A 24648-nucleotide genomic window follows, 5' to 3' on the forward strand; every position below is an offset into this window, starting at 1 on the left:
AAGCAAGAAGGATCAGAGAAACAGATTAAACGCCATTATTCTCATTCAGAATGATGAATTTGTAGCATGTTCTTCTCTAATTAGAAAGAGATTAATACCAACCACCAGCTGCTAAGAGTTTATTAGTGAGTACAGAGAGATGCAAGCTATTAAATAGAATTGATTTATCAGTTCCAGATGTGAAAGAGGATCTATTAACTTTTTTCTTCATACCATCAAAGATGATAGTAAAAGCAGTTAAGACATTAAACACGTTGACTAAAAACTGCTCTTCTTAGGACTCAAAGTTTATTATTATGCTTTTTCCTTCAAAATATAGTCAGGCCCTGGCTGGTGTGCCTCAGTGGATTGAGCACCAGCCTGCGAACCAAGGGGTCTTAGGTTTGATTTCTGGTTGGGGCACATGCCTGGGTTGCAGGCCAGGTCCCCAGTGGTCAAGAGGCAACTACACATTGATGTTTCCCTCTCTTTCTCCCTTCCTTGCCCGCTCTAAAAATAAATAAATAAAATCTTACAAACAACAATGAAAAAATGTAATCAATATTTGCTGAGAAAAACAAAATATCTTAGGGCAATATCTGAAACAGGGACAAGTAATTAACTCATATTTGGATCTTATTCATATACCTATTGTCATATTAAATGATTTTTGTCTTTGATCCCTCATGACTTTCTAAAAGTCCCTGGGCCTAATGACATATGACAGTATATTTACATACATAAAACATTTTACAGCAGGGGTGCAGCTCAGATAATGCTTTGAGCCAATATTTCCTTGACAATGTAATACAGTGAAGTCTTTTTCTTAAGCTATTAACCACTGAGTATCTAGTAGGAACTAGATACTCTTTATATCTAGATCTCTGGTCCAGGCTTCACTACGTGTAAGTAAGTAGCTCTTATCATAGTAGTCACCAGTGAATGAATAATTACATAGGACTTCAACATTCAGAAAAACAAACAGTTATGAAGTCGATCTTGAAACAGTTAAACCAAGGGTCCTACAGCAGGGGTCCCCAACCTCTGGGCAGCAGATTAGTACTGGTCCAGGCCTGTTAGGAACCAGGCTGCGCAGCAGGAGGTGAGCATGACTATAATGCACTTGAATCATCCCTAAACCATCCCCTTACCCTGATCCATGGAAAAATTGTCTTTTTCCATGAAAATTGTCCCTGAAACCGATCCCCTGTGCCAAAAAGGTTGGGGACCACTGCCTATAAAACCTTATGCCCAGGCTGAGATAGTAACAGCCTTGGAGAATTTTAGCCCTCTTGCACAGAACAAATGCCTGCTTTCCAAGCAGCTGTTCTAAATCCAACATCTTTGTCATCTATGGCAGCTGTCACTTCCCCCTTCGGGTCTGAATTTACAGATAATTTACCCATTTCACCCAAGACCTGAAGTCTATGAGAGACAGGAGTGAGAAATCAGGAAGGCAGACAGAAGGTAAACGGCAGGCACAGATTTATGGAACAGTGAGTTCCAGTAATTACATAACCAAAAAGGTACAGTAGTCCCCCCTGAGCCATGGGGAATATGTTCCAATACCCCAGTGGATCCCTGAAACTGCCAATAGTGCTGAACCCTCCTCTCTATACACTACGTTTTTTCCTATACATACATACATAGCTATTGTGAAGTTTAACTGATAAATTAGGCACAGTAAGAGATCAACAACAATAACTAATACAAAATAGAACAATTATAACAATATACTGTAGTAAAGTTATGTGAATGTGTGTGGTCACTCACCCCAGGGGACCCTTGCTGAAGGAATCAGGGTCACGGATGCTCAGTGCCTCCCGGCACAACTCATTGCCCTCAGTCAGAACGTACTTCCTGTTTGTGTCTTCCACCCACAGATTTAATGCCTTTTTCATCTTAAGTAAGCACTTATCATGCACTGTGGCCATAACATTTGCACTTTGAGGTGCGACAGCAAAACTAGCATGCGCTTCTTTTTCCTTCGCAATTTCACAGATAGAAGATTCATCTGTACCATAAGTCTAAGCAACCTCAGCATACAATTGTTTTTCTTTCCTTATTAAGTCAAGAACTTTCCCCTTTTTCCTTAAAGGACAAACTTTATGGCCTCTCTTTGGCATATCTAAATGGCCAGCATCAGCACTCATGCACTTTGGGGCCATCCCTATGTAAAATAAAGGTTACTTGAACACGAGCACTTCAGTAACATGACAGTCAATCTGATAGCTGAGACGGCTACTGAGTGACTAACAGGTGGACAATGTGTACACTGTGACACGTTGACAAGCGAATGAGTCACATAAGGGTGGGGCAGAGCGGGACAGCATGAGATTTCAGCACAACGGCGCACACTTTGAAACTTACCAATTATTTATTTCTGGAATTTTCCACTTAATATTTTCAGACCACAAGGGTCTGAGAGGGCTTGTAAACTAGGGATATCTTTCCATGTATCTTGAGGGAAAACATTACTTTTTAATTTAAAAATTACAAAATTCAGGCCTGGCCAAAAGGGTGTAAAGACTTTGGCACCTTCTAAGAATTATGCAATATTGAAAAACAAAATGACTTTCCTTATGCAGGATTTAAACTTTTCTAAAGTAGTTGGGCTCTCTTCAAGGGAAATTTCCCACATAATTCGGAGGAATGCACATCTTGAGACAAAAATTCTTCATTTAGGGACAACAGTGTAAGAAACAGTTGCCAGATTTTATACTATTATGAAACAATAGGTTTCACCAAAAAAGATTAGACATGTTAAACAAGAAAATACCTCTGATTGTTCCGGAAGAAGTAAAAGTATCAGTTTATGTCAAAAAGCCATTCCTGATCTACCACACCTGCTACATGCCTCATTCGCTCTGTGATTTATTGCTTGTTTATACAGGACAGCTCAGCAGATGTCACATCTGGTTATCCTACACATTTGGAGCTTTCGTTTATTTTTAGTTGAGATGGCATGAGAAAGTTTCGTGCCTTGGATAAGCTTACGCTGCAAGAATTTTTAGCTTGAACTTTGTTATATCTAGGACTTTCCTGAAACTTTAAGATTGACCTGATAAGGAAGAGAACTTGAACACTACTCAAAAGAAGTAGGACAAGGGAGATAGGGAGAGAGAAAGGCTAGCACTGACACCCTCCAGATTCCCTAACTACCACCCTGGACCTGACATAGTTATTAATGCTGCATTAGATAACCCCATTCAGTGCAGTGAGTGAAAACTTTCTGTGAAAAATGCCTGGCTATTCCAGACAGCGTTTAGCAGAGTTTCCCAATCACAGTTTTCTGAATTTAATTTAACTTTACTCTTAGCCCCTCTCACTACTTGGCAGGCAAAGTACTGTACAACTGGATAGAGTCATGCTTCAGGATTACCAGATTGCTGGACTATTAGCACTATTGACTTTTCATGTCATCTTTGCAAAGCACAATGAACAATGAAACTAGATATGCAAATTAAACTGCAATAATCACTTACTACCAAAACTAAACATGCCCCTCCAAAAAAACCCTCTAAACATAACAACACACACACACACACACACACACACACACAACACACACAGGCTAGGAACCATGATGCAATAATTTAATAAATTATATTACTATCAAAATCATACAACTCCAAAACAAAAATACTAGACAGAAAGGATGTGTGTAAAGAGGAACCCTTATTTACTGCTGGGGAAAGTATAAATTGTGTGATCAACTGTTTTGAAGAGCAATTTGTGCGGCAAAGGAGCGCACAGCACTCCTAGCCTGGCAGCCTCGCTGGTAGACAGATGTACTGGGGAAGTTCTCAGACGTGCACACGAGGAGATGTGTTCTGTGCAGCAATATTTTACAAGAAGAAAAAAAGGGTCATAATCTAAATGCTTACTAACTTTAAAGTACAAAAAATAAGCTTACAAAAAGGAATACTATTCAGTAGTTAAAATGAATAAACTCAATCTACATGTATCAACACAGATAGATTTTGAAGTCACACTGAATAATCATAAAAAACTGCAGAATGATATGCACAATATCGTGCAATTTTCACAAAGTTCACAATTTTACAAAATTACATTAGACTCCTTTTTAAAAGAAACCTAAGTCCGTGAAAAAAACATAAAGCCATAGAAGCATACTGTTTAAGGTGCTTGTCAAAAACCACAGGAGACCCACTCAATTAGACTAAGCTTCATTTGGGTTCTTTGAAAAATAAGCAACGAGGTGTAGAAGTTTCAGAATATCAAAAGACTGGAGATTATTCAAAGGTTTTTAAAAAATATCTTTTAATCCTTTCTGCAAAAATGATCAGATATGATGACACTGGCTTTATCGCTCTGCTTATGAAATTTCATTTTTCATATGTCCAAGCGGATCTGAACACTCCTGACCCCAGTGACCATCCCCTTTTCACAGAGGCAGACACGAGGGTTTTGACCCCACCTAGTATGGCTTCAAAGGGCAGAGAGAGATGTTATAGCCTTTTAAAAAATAACCTCTCCTGGGGTAAAAATAAATTATAGTATAAAATATAATACATAGGTGATTATAACTCAGTCATTAACCTCATTTGAAGCAAGTCTGACGGGCAGACTTTTCTCTGTTCTTTATTAGCAAATTAATCAGAAGGCTGGCACAGTTTGTGAACAGCTTCTCATGGGAACTTTATGAGCCTTACTGTTGCAATCATGTGAAATTAATCTCTCTTAGAAAGATACTTGCAGATCCTGGTGAGACTTGGGAACAACTGTTCAGTCAATTTGTTATTGCTGACTTCCATCTTTCTCTAAAAGGCGGAGGAAAATACTTAAACCTTTGCTGCCTGTGAGGGGATTTTCAGGTCTCAAATAAGAGACGCACATCACCTTCAAGGTGGTGCTTACCTGGGGGGAGATGCAAAGAGGAATGAGATCAGTGAAAACATACAGGAAGCTTCAATTATATTTTTAACATTTTATTCTCTTTTTATTAAAATGATAAGACAGAGTCCTGGCCAAAGATGGAAGTGTAGGTAAATATGCTTCACTTCCTCGGACAACCAAAAGAAGGATAACAACCAATTTAAAAACAAAAGACAACCAAGAACTGCCAGAAAATCAGACTGCATGGAGTCAAACACCCAAGGAGTTAAAGAAGAAACATTCATCCAGACTGGTGTCCTGAGACAAAGAAATATGGTCCAAATGAAAGAACAAAACAAAACTCCAGGAAAAGAACTAAGCAACGAGGAGATAGACAACCGATCAGATGCAGAGTTCAAAACACTGGTGATCAGGATGCTCACAGAAATGGCTGAGTATAGTCACAAAATAAAGGAAGAAATGAAAGCTACACAAAATGAAATAAAGAGAAATATACAGGGAACCAACAATAAAGGGAAAGAAACTGGGACTCAAATTGACAATTTGGAGCAAAAGGAATAAATAAACATTCAACCAGAACAGAATGAAAAAACAAGAATTCGAAAGCAAGAGGAGAGGCTTAGGAACCTCCAGGACAACTTTAAATGTTCCAACATGCAAATTACAGGGGTGCCAGAAAGAGAAGAGGAAGAGCAAAAAATGGAAAACTTATTTGAACAAATAATGAGGGGAAGCTTCCTCAATCTGGCAAAGGAACTAGACTTGCAAGTCCAGGATGCTCAGAGAGTCCCAAAGAAATTGGATCCAAGAAGAAATAATTAAGTTATTGTAATTATAGTTAAGTTGCCCAAGATTAAAGATAAGGAAAAAATCTTAAAAGCAGCAAGAGAAAAGGAGACAGTTACCTACAAAGGAGTTCCCATAAGACTATCAGCTGATTTTTCAAAAGAAACCTTGCAGGCAAGAAGGGACTGGAAAGTATTCAGTCATGAAAAGCAAGAACCTACATCCAAGATTACTCTATCCAGTAAAACTACCATTTAGAATGAAAAGGCAGAGAAAGTACTTCCCAGATGAGATCAAGTTAAAGGAGTTCATCATCACCAAGCCCTTATTATATGAAATGTTCAAGGGACTTCTCTGAGAAAAAGATGATAAAAAATATGAACAGTAAAATGACAACAAACTCACAACTATCAACAACTGAATCTAAAAAACAAAAACTAAAACTGAGCAAACAACTAGAACAGGAATAAAAATCACAGAAATGGAGAGTTATCAGCAAGGAGGAAGTGAGGAGAGAATGGGAGAAAAGATACAGGGAATCAGAAGCATAATTGGTAGGTACAAAGTAGACAGGGGGATATCAAGAATACTTTGGGAAACGGAGAAGCCAAAGAACTTATATGCGCAATCCATACACATGAACTAGGAATACTGGGGAAGAGGAATGCTGGAGGGGGGTGTGGTGCAGGGAGAAGGGGGATAAAGAGGAGAAAAAAATTGGGACAACTGTGATAGCATAATCAATAAAGTATAGTTAAAAATAAATATAGCTCTATTTTGTATAAAAAAGAACAGTTCCATTTCTGAGACTTTTTGCGTCAGTGTTGCATAAATGCGCAAAGATATATGTATAAAGGTGGTATTTATCATAGTAAAAAAGAGGAAAAATAGTTCCTATCAGTGAAAAGCAGATTTAATTGATGATGCCATGTTCCGCTTACAGAATATTATGCATCAAAAAATGAAGATGTCCACAGTACAACATAAATTTTAATAAGCAAGTGGTGGAACCTTATATACAATACAATTCCATTTGCATGAAAAGGCATACATGATACATATAAGTGCCAACAAGTGTGTGAAAGAAATGGACAACGATCATTTCTAAGAGACAAGACTGCAGGCTGGGAATGGGAAAGAAATATTTTATTTCTTTCTGTGACTTTTATTGCATCAGTTAGGACTCTGCTGCCAATGACAGAAAACTAAAACTCAAACTGTCCTAAGAAATGAGTGGATTTATTGCCTTAATTTAACTGAAAAATCTGTGTGACGTTTCAGGCTCATTTACTTACTTACTTACTGTGTGCCTAAATTTTTGGACACATGCCTCATACAGCGCTGTGTGTTGTTGGGTTGGGGGCTTTCGGGTGCCACCACGTGGTGAGGCTGCTGTACTGCTATTTGGTTCCTTTAAAGAAAGGCTCAAGCAATTCGATTTCCAAAATGAAAAGTGGTCATACAGATTCGGATACAGCTAACAAAGTAGATGAACTAATGTTTCTATTAAAAATAAAAAGATTTCTTCCAAAGGGAGGATTCAAGACCAGGTATATAATGACTTCACATATATTTATAGTTAAGTTTATCACTTTCTGCCTGTATATTTAGCATATAAAGTGGAAAAAGGTGACATTGCAAATACTATCAGCCACCAGCTGTAAAATGCCTTGAAGCTGGTAACTGCATAAAATATGCATAAAATAAGAATAAAATTACATGCAAGTAACATTCAAACCTTGGAACTTACTGATATATATCTATTTTTAAGGTTTTTTAAGTTTTCATTTTAGAGAGAGGGGACGGGAGGGAGAAAGAGAGGAAGAGAAGCCTCAATGTACAAGAGACACATGGATCAGTTGCCTTTCTCATGCTCCTAACCAGGGAACCCAGCCTTCAACCCAGGCACATGCCCCGACCAGGAATTGAACCAGCAACCTTAGGTTTTGTGGCAATCCACTGAGCCACACTGACCAGGGCTGATGTATTTTTTATTATTGTACTATATTCTGAGTACAAATTGCTATCATTTCCTTTGGAACTATGCCATTCTATAGTGGCTACACAACAATGATATCTCCTGAGATATACAGTGAGAGTTTTTAAATGCTCACTAGAGATATATTTTGCAAGTAGGTATTTTCGGAATTTTACATTTTGGGGATAGGAAGAAAAGAGAACAGAGCACTAAAAATTTTAATGAAAATTAGGGAAAAGTATAAGTGAATGAGAAATTAAGTGATTTTGTGTATATATGCAATGCACACAAATGAGAGAAAGGAAGAAAATGGTTGGACACTAAACAATGTTTTATTCCTTCAAATGTTAAGCTTATTAGTAAGAATCTCTTATAGGAAAGGCTTCAGATCAAAGTGTAAACTATAATACATAATTAATTCCACACCCTCCCACTGAAATTTCAACACACATTTTTTTGAAGTATAAAGGCCTGTCAGTAGAAAACGATGAGAATATCACCAATGTATCAGAAATTTTCAGGACTACCTAGAAAATAGAAAGCAAATTTTCTATGTGAAAGGTTTGAATTTCCTGAAAAAAATCAAAAGATAAGAAATTGCATCTCAGGACACCTGTTTCCCTGGAAACTACCTATTAAATCCTCCGAGGGGGACCATTGTTTTGTTACCCCCAAACGGGCCTTTTGGGATATTGATTTGAAGCTGGTTACTCAGAAACAAAAGACTCAGAAAGAACCTCTGATCCTCTCTTCTACCTACCGAAAGGAATTCAGATAGAAAAGCCTGCTTAAAGAAGGGAGCATGACCACCACATCACAATAATTACAATAAACTAAATGTGGCAAATGGGGACGTCCTTCTATGTCCCATCATTTCTGGGTAGCCCGTCAAGAACCTGCTTATCACACTTGCCCTTTCCACCTGTGACTGCCTACTTTCCCTGTGAAATCCCAGGTCCCTGTCCCCCTTCTCCTTCGTCCAGAATGGTTTATAAACTTCAATGACCCAGTGCACCCTCAGGTCTCACATTCCAATGGCACCCCTGCATGTGTTTCTGTAAGAAATTTGGGACATTTTCTCCTGTTAATCTGCTTATATTGATTTACTTATTAGCCCATCCAGACAACTTAGAAAAGTGGGAGGAAAGTTATTTTTTGACCCTCACGCCTTTCATCTGAAATTCTAGGTTGGAAATTGAGGCTGCCTCCCTGTGCTCAGAATTTTTGAGCAGGAGTGAGATGTTCCCTTCTCACTGACATTTCAAACAACAAAATTTCTTATAAACCATGCCAGCATTTTCCAATAGAAATGTAATGTGGACCACACATGCAATTTATTATTTGTGTTTTTTGAAAGATTTTATTTATTTTTAGAGAGGAGAAAGGAAGAGAAACATCATTGTGTGGTTGCCCCCATGTTCCCCCTACTGGGGACCTGGCCTGCAACCCAGGCATGTGCCCTGACTGGGAATCGAACCCAAGACCCTTTGATTTGCGGGCTGGCACTCAATCCACTGAGCAACACCAGCCAGGGTTATTGTTTGTTTGTTTGTTTGTTTGTTTATAGAGTATATTTATTAAAGCTGGGGACAGTGAAACAAGGAAGGGCTTAGGAAAGCAGAAGCAATAGGAGAGGGTCTAGGCTGCTTTGGCTCACTGAAGAGTAAGAGAAAGGGGGGGCTCTTGGAGACAGCTTCAGGAAGTTAGAGTTTAGGAGACCTCTAGAGTTATTTCGAGTTCAGGGGACCTTTAGAGTTTAGGAGATGCTTGCCAGAGAGGGAAGAAAGGTGTGGGCATACTCCTGGGAGAGATAGTGCATGCCCATACGAGAAATTTAAATTTTGCTAGTAACCACAGTAAAAAGTGACAAGAAACAAATTCTGAGCCGTCCTATATTAAATTACAGTAGGTCTAATCGTGGAAGGAAGAGACAAGAGAGGTTAATCAGTTAACAACTGCAGGGTAAAACCAACAAAAGACTGCTCACATTCCTGAATGTTACAAAAACTTGGTGTTTTCTCCCTCTGTAGCTCCTCCGAATTTGATCTTGTGGGAGGGAGCCAGTAATTTTACTTTGTCAGCATCTTGGTAGGAAGCAGAACTGGAACTAATTATTTTCATTTATCCTCCCAACATTCCTAAGAGGTAGATAAGGAAACAGATACTCAGAGAAGTGCAGAAAACTTGCCCCATGAAAAGTGGCCATTTTAAACCACATCTCTGACTGCAAAGCCTACACTACTTCTTTCTATTCTCAAGTAAGTGTTGAAACAAGCCATATTTCCAGCTAAGAAGATGAAAATACCTAAGTTTGAGTCCAGCCTCTGCAACTTAATTAGCTGTGGGATCTCATACAGATCATTAATCTTCAAAGTCCTTCTCATCACTAAAAACTCTGGTGCCTCACTTACACTCCGCCTGTTTCAGTAACTCCGAATGACACTTTAATTCATCACAGTATGGTTTCTGCCACCATCATTCTGTTGAAATTGTTCTCACCAAAACTGCCAGTCTCACTCTTGTTGCTAAATTGTTTGCATATTCAATGCAATGTCCTTGCCATATGTTACGCTTTTACATTTCTTATGCAGTAAGGTACTACAATTTTAGTAACTCAGAAAATTACCTGAGGGTTTGCAGAGGAAACTCACTAACAGTCATACAGTTTTCATTTATATGTGGCGTTGGACAATGTGTAAAAAAAATCAAAAATAAAAAAAAAAAGACTGGAAATACCACACACAAATTAATTCAAGATGGATTACAGACCTAAGCAAGAGAACTAAAACTACCAAGTTTCTAGGAGGAAACGTAAGTGAATAACTTCATGACCTTGTGGTAGGCAAATATTTTTTAAAGAGGAGCACTAAAGATAATATTCAAAACTGATAAAGTAGAGTTCATCAAACTTAAAATCCTCTATTCACCAATGATGCTAAGAAGGAAATGAAAAGGCAACTAACAGAGTCAAGTTTTCCACTGTTGGAGTGGAAGGTTACAGATAAGCAAGAGGAAGAGGCTAGAATGACCCGTGTGGTAATGGATTAGAGTTAGAGACATCAGCATGAACTCCTGATTAGCTTAATATAGATACAGATGGTTACCACAGAAATGTTTATAGATATATATCTGTATGTTAGTGTAGACAGCTATATTTCTTCACTCTGTCAACTGGGAGACTTCCCAGTAGCACAGAGCGCACTTAGTGTTCAAATCTTACTTTCTAATATCATTCTTCAATAAAAGGCACAAGGGCTTCTTGGACAATTGCTGATTTTAGCCCTGACCGGGAAACTCAGTTGGTTGGAGCGTCATCCCTACACGCCAAGGTTGCAGGTTTCATCCTGTGCAGGGCACATACAAGAATCAACCAACGGATGCATAAATAAGTGGAACAGTAAATCAACGTTTTTATTGCTCTCTCTCAAAAAAATCAATAATAGAAAAAGGAAATGGCTGATTTTAGGAGTGGAACAGGGAAAATACCAGATGAGCATGGAGCATCTTCTAGAGCCAGAAAGTAAGGAAGTTTACACTAAAACAAATATACAAAACCCCCACAATGATGGGGACATGTAAAAGTGGCAGAGGAACAAAGTGAAAGAGCTGCCAATGGCAACAAAATTAAGTAGTATTAGTGGGTAGCCTAACAGTCCTGATATAAATGGTTCAATAAATAAATAGGGGGGTAAATGGGAAGAGACAAATCCCTCATGAAGAATAATTCCAAATAGTTTGTGTTCAGAGTTTGTTCTCAACTAGGTGAAACATAACTGCCCACTCCTTAAGTGTGGGCTGCCCATAGTTACTTTCTCCCAAAGATACAGCATGAAAAAAGGGAAAATTGTAATTTCCAGACACTACCTCAAACAAGTGGTCAAGGTTAACAATTAACAGCAATAAGTAATATCAATATTATGTACACTTGATGTGATATGATGAGAATGGTACTTCATCTCTATGGTCTTCCTCCCCCAAACCCATAACCCCAGTCTAATCATGGCAAAAGCATCAGACAAATTCCAATTGAGGGGCATTCTATCAAATACTTGACCAGTACTCCTCAAAACCGTCAAGTTTACCAGAAACAAGGAAAAGTCTGAGAAACTGTCACAGAGTGATGTGGTATCTTGGAACAGAAAAACATCAATGGACAAAAAGTAAAGAAATCTCAATAAAGTATTGACTTTAATTAATAATAATGTGTCAATATCATTTCATTAATTGTAACAAATGTGCCATAATAATATAAAAGGGGGGAAATGGATGTGGAGCATATGAAAACTTACTCTATCTTTGCAATTTTTCCATGAACTTTAAACTACTCTAAAATTAAAAGCTTATTTTTTTAAATAAAAGAACTCACAAACTGAGAAAATATATTCAAAATATACCTGGCAAAGGACTTGTGCCCAGAACAGATAAAACTCCTACAAATGAATGCTGCAAACACAACCGAAACTGAAAACAAACAACTTTTCTAAGCAGAGGCAAAAGATTTGAACAGACATTTCACAAAACAAGATACTAAAATACTTGATGAGCACATGAGAAGTTGCTCACCATCACTGGCCATTGGGGAACTGCAATATTAAAACCAGGTACCCTTTCACACCTAGTAGAGGGCTTAAAATTAAAGAGTGATAACTCCAAATGTTGGCAGGCATGTGGAACCCTGGAACTCTTGCACACGGCTAGTGGGAGTGTAACGTGTTACAACCACTTTGGAAAACTGCTTGGCAATTTCCCATAAAGTTAAGTATACACAAAATGACCCAGAAATTCCACACCTATATTTCCCCAAGAGAAATAAAATATGCCCACAAAAAAACACTTGTGTAAGAATATTTACATAAGTGCTCTGGCCGGGTGGCTTAGGTGGGTAGTTCAGCGGGTTAGCATATGTCCTGATACACCGAGGTTGCAGGTTTGATAGCATCAACCAATGAATGCATAAATAAGTGGAATAACAAATCAATGTTTCTCTCTGAAAATCTGTAAAATTTTTTTAAAAATTAAATAAGCTTCATCACTAAACACAACTGGGCCATATAGATAGCTCTATATTCTATTCTTTTAAAACAAAAAACTATAGCAACTTATTCATAACAGTGAAAATCTGGAACAATCCAAATGTCCATCAGCAGGTTAATGGATAAAGTATTCAATACAATACTTTTCATCAGTAAAAACAAGTGACTTCTGATTCACACAACAGTAGTCATGGGTCTTGAAAGCAATAGGCTAAGCAAAAGAAGGCAGACACTAATGAGTACCTCCCACCTTTAATTCTGAAGTAATAGAAATCAGACGAATGGTTGCCTAAGGGAGACTGGAAAGGGGTTTAAGGAAACTCTTGGGTGGTGGAAATGCTCTGTCTCATGATTTGGTGGTAGTTACATGGCTGTTTACTCTCAGCAAAACTAATCAAATCATACATGAAAAAACTATGCTTTTCACTGTATTTAAATTTTACCTCGCTAGAAAAACAAAGGACAAAAAAGGCTGCGGGTGTTGAAAAGTAACACTAACGGATGTAAGGAGAAATTTGGTGTGGGAAGACTTTTTTTTTTGAGATTTTATTTACTTTTAGAGAGAGAAGGGAGGGAGAAAGAGAGGGAAGCATCAATAGGTTGCCCGTTGCCTCTCATACCTGGCCCACAACCCAGGCATGTGCCCAGACTAGGAATCGAACTAGTGACTTTTTGGTTCGCAAGCTGGCACTCAATTCACTGAGCCACGCCAGCCAGGGCAAAGCAGTTTTTTTAAGAAACGTTAAAGGAAGAAACATTCCAAGAAGCTCTGCTGGATTTATGTAACTAAATAAGGACATTAAAAAGCCCGGAAAACTTTGAGCTCCTTCTCTGTGTGTTTCCCCCTCCTTCCTCGGGTACTCGCCAAGCCCAGGGAGCTCCCTGGCGGATTCGAGCTCTAAGGGACCTCACCTTCCCGCGGTTCCCGCCCCGGGCTGGAACCCCCTCGCTCCGCCCCTCATCAACTTCGAGACCGGGGCTGGTCACAGCTTCCGCGGCAGCGTAGAACTCCCACGCCCGTCAGAGCCGTCCGTTCCCCTTTCAATCAATTCAAATAGTGCAAGAAGAAGACCAATCGCAAGCCTTATCGAAAGGAAGAGGCGGGCACGTTTCCCCGGAAGTGTAGGTTAAAATCTCTCCAATCAGAGGTTCGGTGTGGGAAGTTTGAATTTAGTTCAGGCTCCGCTTGTGGGCGGTCCCGTTCTAGAGGCAGCAGTGGGCTTCCAGGCCGAGAGAGTTCCTTCGCTTTTCGTGTGGTTGAGGTTTCACGCCAGAAGCGGCCTCAGGTAGGTGGGTGTTGGGGAGTTGGCGGGAGGGTGTTGGCCTAGAAGGATCTGAGGACCCCCAGCTGAGAGTTGGATGCTTCCCGGGGGAGGCTCCGCCAGGACATGTTACCCGTCCTTTCTGAAACTGCGGACACAATTCTCTGGAAGAGTAAATACGTGTTGACTTGAGCAATTGTAGCAGTCAGCGTGTCACCACCCGGGCGTAATTGGCCTCTGGAGTTTGTCGATACTTAGCATCCTTGGCCGGGACATTAATATTCAGTAGCTCCTCCCCAGTCCTGTGACGTCGGTAAACGTCCGGGTTGAGAACCCCGTGGGCAAGCAAGAAGAAAACATTCTAGACTTTCCAGCTGGGAGCAACTCCCGTCTGCCAGAGAAGAGAACTTAGGTGTATGTGAAGAGCCAGGCCGCCTGGCTTGGGATGTCAGCTGCGCCACTTTTTCTCTCCGCTCACGTGGGCGGTTAATTTACCTCATTTGTATAATGGTCGTTAAGTAACTACTCTTTAAGGTTTAGATAATTAAATATTCCTTTAGTATTCTCTCTCTGTCTCTGCTGGTATGCTGTTTTTCAAAATAATACATAAGTTTTGTTTTTTCTGTACTAAATTAATTTGTACTACAAATTAATACTTGTAGAAGGTGGCAAATCAAATAGGGGAGAGGTCTTGATGAAAAGCACAGTTCTTCGTCGCTTCCCCTGGGCCCTTAAAGGAGAATGTTATTAGCATCCAGGTCAGATGAATTCTCATTTTTATATTCAGTGGATGCTTAAAAATCATGTAATATTTTAATTTGTTGTATTCTTGCGCAGATTTTCCTATCTGAAGTTTTATTTTATTTTATTTTTTTAAATATATTTTATTAATTATGCCATTACAGTTCTATTCCCCCGTTCATTCCCCTCCACCCTGCACACCCCCTCCCCCCATTCCTCCCCCTTTAGTTTATGACCATGTGTCTCAAGTTCTTTAGATTCTATATATCCCATACTATTCTTGCCCTCCACCCTATTTTCTACCTACCATCTATGCTACTTATTTTCTGTACCTTCTTCCCCCTTCTCCTCCTCCCACACCCCTGTTGCTAACCCTCCACGTGATCTTCATTTCTATGGTTCACTCCTGATCTAGCTGTCCTCTTAGTGTGCTTTTGTTTTAGGTGTGGTTGTTAATAACTATGAGTTGCTGTCCTTTCACTGTTCATCTTTTTTATTTTCTTTTTCTTAGCTAAGTCCCTTTAACATTTCATATAATAAGAGCTTGGTGATGATGAACTTCTTGAATTTGATCTTATCTGAGAAGCACTTTATCTGCCTTTCCATTCTAAATGAAAGCTTTGCTGGATAGAGCAATCTTGGATGTAGGTCTTTGGATTTCATGACTTGGAATACTTCTTTCCAGCCCCTTCTTGCCGGTAACGTCTCTTTTGAGAAATCTGCTGACAGTCTGATGGGAACTCCTTTGTAGGTGACTGTCCCCTTATCTCTTGCTGCTTCTAGGATTCTACCCTTCATTTTAATCTTGGCTAATGGAATGATGATGTGCCTTGGTGTGTTCCTCTTGGGTCCAACTTCTTTGGGACTCTCTGAGCTTCCTGGGTTTCCTGGAAGTCTATTTCCTTTGCCAGATTGGGGAAGTTCTCCTTTATTATTTGTTCAAATAAGGTTTCCGCTCGTGGCTGTTCCTCTTCCCCTTCTGGTACCCCTATAATTTGGATGTTGGAACGTTTAAAGATGTCCTGGAGGTTCCTAAGCCTCTCCTCATTTTTTTGAATTCTTGTTTCTTCATCCTTTTCTGTTTGGTCATTTTTTCCTTCCTTCTGGTCCACTCCCTTGATTTAAGTCCCAGTTTCCTTTCCATTACTATTGGTTTCCTGTGCATTACCATTCATTTCAATTAGTTTAGCCTTCATATGTTCCTCTAATTTGTGACTAAAATCAACCAGTTCTGTGAGCATCCTGATCACCAGTGTTTTGAACTGTGCATCTGAAAGTTTGGCTATTTCTTCATTGCTTAGATTTATTGGCTCTGGGGCTCTGAGTTGTTCTTGAGCCATGTCTTGATCTGTTCGTGCCTGTTAGGTATGAGGAGCAGAGCCTTAGTTGTTCAGCAGGGTGGGGCCACCCAGATCACTGGTTTGTGACACTGTATGGGGGGACAGGGTCAGAGAGGGACAATGGCAGTTCCCTCTGCTGCTTCCTGCCACTGGGGCCTGCGAGGTCCGTCTCACTGATAGGTCCTTCACTGGTTTATCTGCTTGCAAATGTGTGACTGAGATCAGTCCTCAGTGGGTCCACCCGCTTCTCCACACCTGGGATCCGCCCACAGCAGCCGGCATGCCTGGGTCGAGGGCCCAGGTCCGTCAGGTGGATCTTTCCTGCCCAACCCCACTCTGCTGCTGGCTCTGCCCCTCTTACCGGTTTGGCTGAAGGGTTTGTTGTTGTCAGACTTCCGTGTAGTTCAATTTTCTGTGGTTTGGCTGCGTTTTTGTTGCTAAAACTTTGTTGTTTTTAAACTTAGTTGTGCAAGTAGGGTCAGTGCTTCCACCTACGCCTCCATCTTGGCGGAATTCCCATATCTGAAGTTTTTAAATGAACTTGCTTAGTTATTCTTGTTGAGGAATATTGCGTGCTTATAACTTAAACTCCCCAATGACACGCCCTCTTTCCTCCCTTTCCCTCTTTTTCCTTTTAAGCTAGCAAGAATTTTCTCTGGAAAACCAGTTTTTTTCCTTCAGTTTGGCTTGGTTGTTCTTTATACCAGATGCATAGGTAACCACCTTAGACTTCCCACTTTCCTTTATTCTTCCATCATTTTGATCCGTGGTTTCTTGGAACCTATGACATCCTCGTTCTTCTCCTCCCTTGTGTTGGTGTTGCTTGAATATATTTTCTCAAGGATCTTTCCATGAAAATGGTATGTGACAAGTAAACTATATAATTTCTTACATGGCTGAAAATAATTTTATTCTGCCCTACCAAGGGCATACTCATTTATTTATTCTTTTACATCACCATGGTAATTCTTCTGAAAACGCTTCTTTTTCTTAATCGGGTATTTTCAATGCCTGTTTATCATCCTTGTCTAATAGCATCTTGTATGGTTTTTGTTTGTTTTATTTTGTTTTTAGCTTGAGAACAAAAATGTTAGGCTGCCTGCATTCATCATCAGGGGAAGGTTAAGAAACTATTCTGCTTATTATGGACAGTAGCTTCCTGAGCTTCACTTTATCTGTCAAGCACGGTCCTATGTAGGACCCCAGAATAAGTTGTAGGGTCTTATCTTTTAATAACCTCCTTCCCACTCTTCAGTGTCACATGTTTATCCCATGTGTATTTCAATACTTTTATTTCAGAAGGCTCTGAGGTTGGGATGGGAGGTGAACTGCAATCTTAACTTTTGTTTTGTTTTGTTTTTTAATATATTTTATTGATTATGCTATTACAGTTGTCCCAATTTTCCCCCTTTGCCCCCCTCTACCCAGTACCTGCCTTCCCTCCTGCAGTACCCCATGAACTTAGTTCATGTCCATGGGTCATGCAGGTAAGTTCTTTGACTTCTCCATTTCCTATACTATTCTTAACATCCCCCTGTCTACTTTGTACCGACCATTTATGCTTCGTAATCCCTACAACATTTCCATATTCTCCTCCTTCCCCCTCCCTGCTGCTATCCCTTCATGTGATCTCCATTTGTATGATTTTGTTCCTGTTCTGGTGGTTTGCTTAGTTTTGTGTGTATTTGTGTGTATGTGTGTGTGTGTGTGTGTTTGTGTTTATTTTGTTAGATTCAATTGTTGATAGTTGTGAATTTGTTGCCTTTTTAAAATTTTATTTTTATTATTTTAAAAATTATTTTATTTTTAAGTATATTTTATTGGTTATGCTATTACAGTTGTTGTCCCATATTTTTCTCCCCTTTATTCCCCTCCGCCCTGCACACCCCCTCCCATGAGCATCCCCCCTCCTTAGTTCATGTCCATGGGTTGCGTATAATAAAATGTGTGACCCTTTGGCTTCTCCATTTCCTATACTGTTCTTAACCTCCCCCTGTCTATTTTGTACCTACCATTTATGCTTCTTCTTCCCTGTACTTTTTCCTCCATTCTTCCTCCACCCCCTCCCTGCTGATAACCCTCCATGTGATCTCCATTGCTGTGATTCTGTTCCTGTTCTAGTTTTCTGCTTAGTTTGTTTTTGTTTTTTAGGTTCAGTTGTTGATAGTTGTGAGTTTGTTGTCATTTTATTGTTCATATTTTTTGTCATGTTGTTTCTAAGTCCCTTTAACATTTCATATGATAAGGGCTTGGTGATGATGAACTCCTTTAACTTGACCTTATCTGGGAAGCACTTTCTCTGCCCTTCCATTTTTTTTTTAAGATTTTATTTATTTTTTAGAGAGGGGGGAGAAAGAGAGGGAGAGAAATATCAATCTGTGGTTGCCTCTTGTGTGCCACCACTGGGGACCTGGCCCGAAACCCAGACATATGTCCTGACTAGGAATAAAACTGGCGACGCTTTGGTTCAAGGCCTGTACTCAATCCACTGAGCCACACCAGCCAGGACTGCCCTTCTGTTCTAAATAATAGCTTTGCTGGATAGAATAATCTTGGATGTAGGTCCTTGCCTTGCATGACTTTGAATACTTCTTTCCAGACCCTTCTTGCCTATAAGGTTCTATTGAGAAATCAGCTGGTAGCCTTATGGGAATTCCTTTGTAGGTAACGGTCTCCTTTTCTCTTACTGCTTTTAAGATTCTCTCCTTATCTTTAATCTTGGGTGATGTATGTAATCATGATGTGCCTTGGTGTGTGCTTCCTTGGGTCCAACTTCTTTGGGACTCTCTGAGCTTCCTGGACTTCCTGGAAGTCTATTTTCTTTGCTCTTCCTCTTCTCCTGGCACACCCATGATTTGGATGTTGGAATGTTTAAAGTTGTTCCCAGAGGTTCCTACGCCTCTCCTCATTTTTTGAATTCCTGTTCCTTCATTCTTTTTTGGTTGAATCTTTATCTCTTCCTTATGATCCATATCATTAGTTTGAATCCCAACTTCCTTCCCTTCTCTGTTTGTTTCCTCTGGATTATTCTTTACTTCACTTAGTGTAACCTTCATTTGTTCCTTCCTTCCTTCCTTCCTTCCTTCCTTCCTTCCTTCCTTCCTTCCTTCCTTCCTTCCTTCCTTCCTTCATTTTTGCTGTGCTCAAGGAGTTCTCTGAGCATCCTGATAACCAGGGTTTTGAACTCTGCATCTGATAGGTTGACTATCTCTGCTTTACTTAGTTCTTTTTTCTGGACTTTTCGTTTTGTTCTTTTATTTGGGCTGTATTTTTTTGTCTCCTCAATTTGGCAGCTTCCCTGAGTTTGTTTCTCAAAGGTAGAGCTGCTTTGACTCTCTGTCTTAGTAGCATGGCCTGTTGTAGAAAAGGCACCTGTAAATTATTTGGTGCAGAACCTCAGGTAATTGCCAGGGCTGGGCACCTGCTTTACCCCTTTGTGCTGGTGTGGGGAGGGCTTAGAGAGGAAACAGTGCCACCACCTGGCTTCTCATGGTTCATCTGTCACTAGCCCATTTCCAGTCACTTCACCCCCTTCCCATGTGCAACTGGTACCCTTCCAGCTGCTGCCTGGGTAGTAAATCCTGGAATGGATGGGTTTGTGTACATTCTAAGACTGTGCTGGCCCTTTAAGTAGCAAAAATGCAGCAGTTTTTTTCTGCTGCTCCACCCTGCACTGGTTTTTACAGCCAAAGGTAATGGGGATCTATCATCCTAGTGCTGGAACCCTGGGCTCTGCAGTCTGGCCTGGGGCTGGATCTCTGGCTGCCTCCAGAGGTATCTCTGCTACTCATCCCACACTGCCTCTCCTCCTATCTCTGCTGCTTCACCTGTACTACACATCTGGATGAATGTGGCTTTTTGAAATCCTTGGTTGTCGGACTTCCATACAGCTCAATTTTCTGATGCTTCTGGGTGTTATTAGTTTTGAGATCTGGTTGTAATTCTTTCTATGAGTGCATAAGGAGGCAAAACATGTCTACCTACGCCTCCATCTTAGAATCTTAATTTTTTAAGTAATAAAATGAAAATCCAGCCTGGCTGGTATAACTCAGTGGATTGAGTGTGGGCCTGTGAAGCAAAGGGTCGGTGGTTGGATTTTCAGTCAGGGCACATGCCTGCATTGCAGGCCAGGTCCCCAGAAGGGAACACATGATAAGCAACCACACATTGCTGTTTCTTTCCTTTTCTTTCTCCCTCCCTTCCCTTCTTTCTAAAAATAAATAAAATCTTTTAAAAAAATGAATAAGATGAAAATCCCTGTAAGTTTGTCTGTCTCTCTTTTCCCCGACAGGATGTCTTCATCACGTTTTGCCAGTCGACACAGAAAGGATATGAGTACTGATATGATTAGAACTAAAATTGCTCATAGGAAATCACTGTCTCAGAAAGAACACAGACATAAGGAATATGAACGAAATAGACATTTTGGTTTGAAAGATGTCAACATTCCAACCTCAGATGGTAGACTACTTCTTGAATTAGATGAGACATTTCAAGAGCTTGTTCCAGAAAAGGCCAGTGTCAAGCCAAGTAAGTAAAAGTTTATTGTAATTTTAAGTGCTTTGAAGAGTAAAGTTGATTTAATAACTGACATAAAAAAATCCTCACCAGGCCGTGGCTGGGTAGCTCGGTTGGTTGGAGCATCGTCCCAGTATGGCAAGGCTTTGGGTTCAATCTTCAGGGCACATACAAGACTCAACCAATAAATGCGTGAATAAGTAGAACAACAAATAGATATCTGTTATTCTCTCTCTCAAGATCAATTAAAAAAACAAACCTGAGCAGAATGGAGTTTTGTCATACCGTTTTGAATAACTTGATGTTTTCCACTGTGTATTTAAGGTAAAGACTAGTCTAAAGCTATTTTAGCCAGGCTAGAACCATTCACCTCTGGGATATTATAACACTATTTTCTATATTGCCTTATAGGAATTCTAAAGTTCTTGCTTCTGGAGCTTGGGTAAAATAAGTGTTGGCAAGATAAATTGATAAGGGACATAAAAAATAGAACTGATTGAAGAATCTATGAAATAAGGATACTTTACCAGTGAAAACATTTCTTAGAAGGGCAAGGAATTCTTCCTTGCAGTTTGCCCAGGGCAGGAATAGAAATTTTAAAAGAATGGAGGCTGAGCTGGTGTGGCTCAGTGGATTGAGCACTGGCCTATGAACCAAAGGATCACCAGTTCGATTCTCCGTCAGGGCATATGCCTGGCTGAGGTCCCTAGTTGAGGGCACATGAGAGGTAACCACACACTGATGTTTCCCTCCCTCTCTTTTTCCCCTTTCTTCCCCTCTCTCTCTGAAAATGAATAAATAAAATCTTTTAAAAAGAAAAAAAGAACAGGTTGAAATAACTTGTGGTTAGGATGCTAAGGAATTAACAAGAAGTTTCTCAAAGAACTTCTTAGTGGTTGAAGTTAGGCAAAATGATTTTTTAGACCTTTGCATAACTTTATCTGCAATGTTTTATGGACTGTGTTTTTGTGTTTTTCTTGCTTAGAGTCATTGAGAACTCTTCAGTGTGATCAACGGAAACAAATGCTCCAGAAATACAAAGAAGAAAAACAACTTCAAAAATTGAAAGAGCAAAGAGAGAAAGCTAAACGAGGAGTGTTTAAAGTGGGTCTTTATAGACCTGAGAAGCCTTCATTTCTTTTTTCCCACCAAAATGCTATGAAAGCTGAGCCAATGAAGGTAAATTTAGTATCCTAAATAGATATAGAGGAATAGTCCCTTTTAACTGTTCCTTTTCCTTTAAGAGATTACGCTTGATTTTAGCCAAAAGGCTGAGAAGCAATTCTTTTAAGAGATGAAATGACTAAAATTACCCATTCCCTTTAGTTCCTTTATTCTCTTAACTAATTGGTGGGAGGTGGGAATGACAATAGTAGAAGATGAAAATCAGGTCTCAATGTAACTCCAGGTAGATTGAGAGAGGATAAAACTAGAAAAGCAAGTAGAGACAGGCTGAGCAGTGAATGCTATGCCAGGGACTTGGCATTTATCCCATGGGACATGGAGAGTCAAGGGAAGCTTTTAAATGAGGTTGTACCATCAATTAAATTAATAATGTAGGAAGATTACCCTGGCTCTGAAGATTATGGTCTGGAAAGGGGAGCATTTATAGATGGGAAGACTAGTTACAAGACTATTGTGAAAGAGTAAGTGAGACAGAGTAGGTGGACTGGGCAATGTGTTTAAAAGGAAGAAATAAGTGTAAGACATCTTTGAAGATAAGTTTGACAGGTGACCAAGTAGATAGTGAGGGGTAAAGAAAATTTAACACTCGGAATAAGATGATTCTGTTTATATTAGTTTGAACAACCATATAAATTATGCTGCTGCTTAAAAATGAGGAAGGCAAGAAAAGGACCATGATTAAGTGGGTACATTTTAATACCCCACTGTAGGGGACCGGTTTATTTTAGTTTGGCAAATGTGACTCAGCTCTGTATGGAAAACCTATAGAAGCGAAGTGGTGGGCAGGAGCCAGACCTTCAAACCGAGTTTTCCGATGGGAATCAGGCCTAGAAAATGCATACAGACCATTATGGCTTGCTCTTGCTAAAACTCCATCACCCTGGTCTAAAACAACAAATGTGTATTGTCTATCTTCAAGGTAACATCCAAAGCTTGGGTGAATTTGCCCAAAGACAGAGCTAATCAGCTCATCACCATTCCCCTCTGCATGTTATTTCCATTTACTTGATTGTACCTAAAATGTAGGCAGACAATAATATTCTATCTAATAGATAATACATCTTTCTCTGATGTAAGACCCGAGGAAAACAATAAAAGCCTGTCTTGACAAGGGTCAAGACACTCCCCTCTTGAGGGAGTGGCGGAGGCATCCATAGGCGCTCTCCCCTTGAGAGAGTAGTCATGCTGGTCCCTTTTTCTCCACAGGATTGTTGTCGCCTGTGCATTCATTCTTGTCATCAGCCACAACAGGCGGACTCTGCTGGCCATGGTCAGCCACACCCCACACCCCTATTTTTAAGCTAGTTTGGGCCATCTAGATAACAGACAGTGATACAAAATTTGGAATCAGGATGGAAGTCCATGCTAAGGGGTGGATTTAGGATGTGGTATTAGTAGTATGGGTAGGTGTTTAAGCTGTGGGACTGAATATGACCAATCCAATAAGGATATAGAAAAGTATGAAAGAGTGAAATCTAGAGAGCACTGTCAGGTGGCAGAAGTCAGGTACCAGTAACAGGCTGAGAAGGACTGGTCAGAGTGGCAGGGGAAATAAAGCAGAGGATGGAAGTGGTGATCTAAAAGAAGAGAATGGTCGGTCGGTGAGTCAAGAAGGAGGGAGTCTGGACAGAGGGAGTTTTGTGAATTAGGTAGTCACTGGTGATTTGCTATTTTAAAGGTATGTATAAAAGATCTCATTTTAAATAATTTTTAAAAGCCTTATCGACTATATACTCATTCCTGATTTAAATAGGAATTGAATAACATAAAGGCCCAAGATATTGCCTAGTTTTCTTTGCTTCATGCTTTCTAATTCATTTGATAGATCTTTATTTACTCTGTGTATTACCTTAGGATAATGTGGAAGAGACCAAAATTAATAAAACATAACTCAAGGTGGAAAGATAATAGATAAATAAATGCTCCATATATGTTAGAGGAGGGAGAGATTAATTTATGTTTGGAGGAACATCAAAGAAGACTTTTAGAAGGGGTTAGACTTCATCTGCTTTCACGAGAATATGTAGGATGCCAATCATTGGCCTAGACTGTAAACCGCTATTTACAAAGTGTTATACGAGTATGTAGGGGGAGAAGGATATATCATTGTGTTAAATTATAAGACTCACCAATCATTGCTTAGACATTAGTCATTGCTGAATTTTGTTCACATTGTGCACTTTAGAGAAAAGCGTAATTTTATTAACATAGGTTTTCACTGAGATTTGGTAAAGAAAATGTCTTCTCATCTGAAAAGAAGTGTGAATGTGCTTCTTGTGGCATTTTACAGAGTTAATAAACATCTTACCACTTTTTGATCAGTTCTTTTGCTATATTTTTTCCACATTTTGCTATCAGGTCTTCATTTACTTATTGACAGTGGACAAGTTCATAGTCATGAAATTTGAAGGCAAATTGTCCAAGCTAGGAAAATAAGCTGTACAGTATCTTTTCATAAATAAAAGAAAGATTCTAATATTCTAGTCTGTTCATCTATCACCTGTACATTAATGAGGATTCCTAATAATACCTGGGAAATATGGTTTAAAATGTATTCTCTCTTCTCACTGAGAAATATAAGTTTTGAAGCTATTAACCTAAAGATGACTTAAATTAAGCCAGAACCAGAAAAAAATAGTAATTTAAATTAACAGGTATCTTTTTTGCATGAATGACTACAAATAAAGTTTAGCTTTAAAATTGGAATTTTATTTCATAATGAAATATGGAAGTAAATTTTGCAAGTTCATTTTTTAAAAAATATTGCCTTCTTTGACTGTCTTAAGGCTGTTCCATCTTTTGTACGGATGACAAGGTCAAAGGCCAAGGAACAAATGGAGCTGACTAAGGTACAGTTGATAATAGGTAATGTTACTAAAATGACAAATTGTACTTTCTTTTCTCAGAATAAATAACTTTATTTTTAATCTATCAGCTTCAAGTATATTGATTATTTTATTAGAGCT

General features: G+C 39.4%; 1 protein-coding gene across 2 annotated transcripts in view; it reads left to right on the forward strand.

Annotated features, from left to right (window-relative positions):
* Positions 1-13800: 13800 nt before the first annotated feature.
* The window catches only part of DLGAP5 (DLG associated protein 5), a 40333-nt gene continuing 29485 nt past the window's right edge, over positions 13801-24648 (forward strand). For both annotated transcript variants that reach the window (XM_037155813.2, XM_037155814.2), the window contains exons 1-4: positions 13801-13922; positions 20271-20509; positions 21483-21676; positions 24469-24531. In XM_037155813.2, the coding sequence (XP_037011708.2) occupies positions 20272-20509; positions 21483-21676; positions 24469-24531 (495 nt within the window). In that variant the 5' untranslated portion in view covers positions 13801-13922; position 20271. The remainder of the gene's footprint in view (positions 13923-20270; positions 20510-21482; positions 21677-24468; positions 24532-24648) is intronic.

Source organism: Artibeus jamaicensis, unplaced genomic scaffold (assembly GCF_021234435.1).
Source record: "Artibeus jamaicensis isolate MK-2021 breed Jamaican fruit bat unplaced genomic scaffold, CSHL_Jam_final contig_548, whole genome shotgun sequence".
Taxonomy (NCBI): Eukaryota; Metazoa; Chordata; class Mammalia; order Chiroptera; family Phyllostomidae; genus Artibeus; species Artibeus jamaicensis.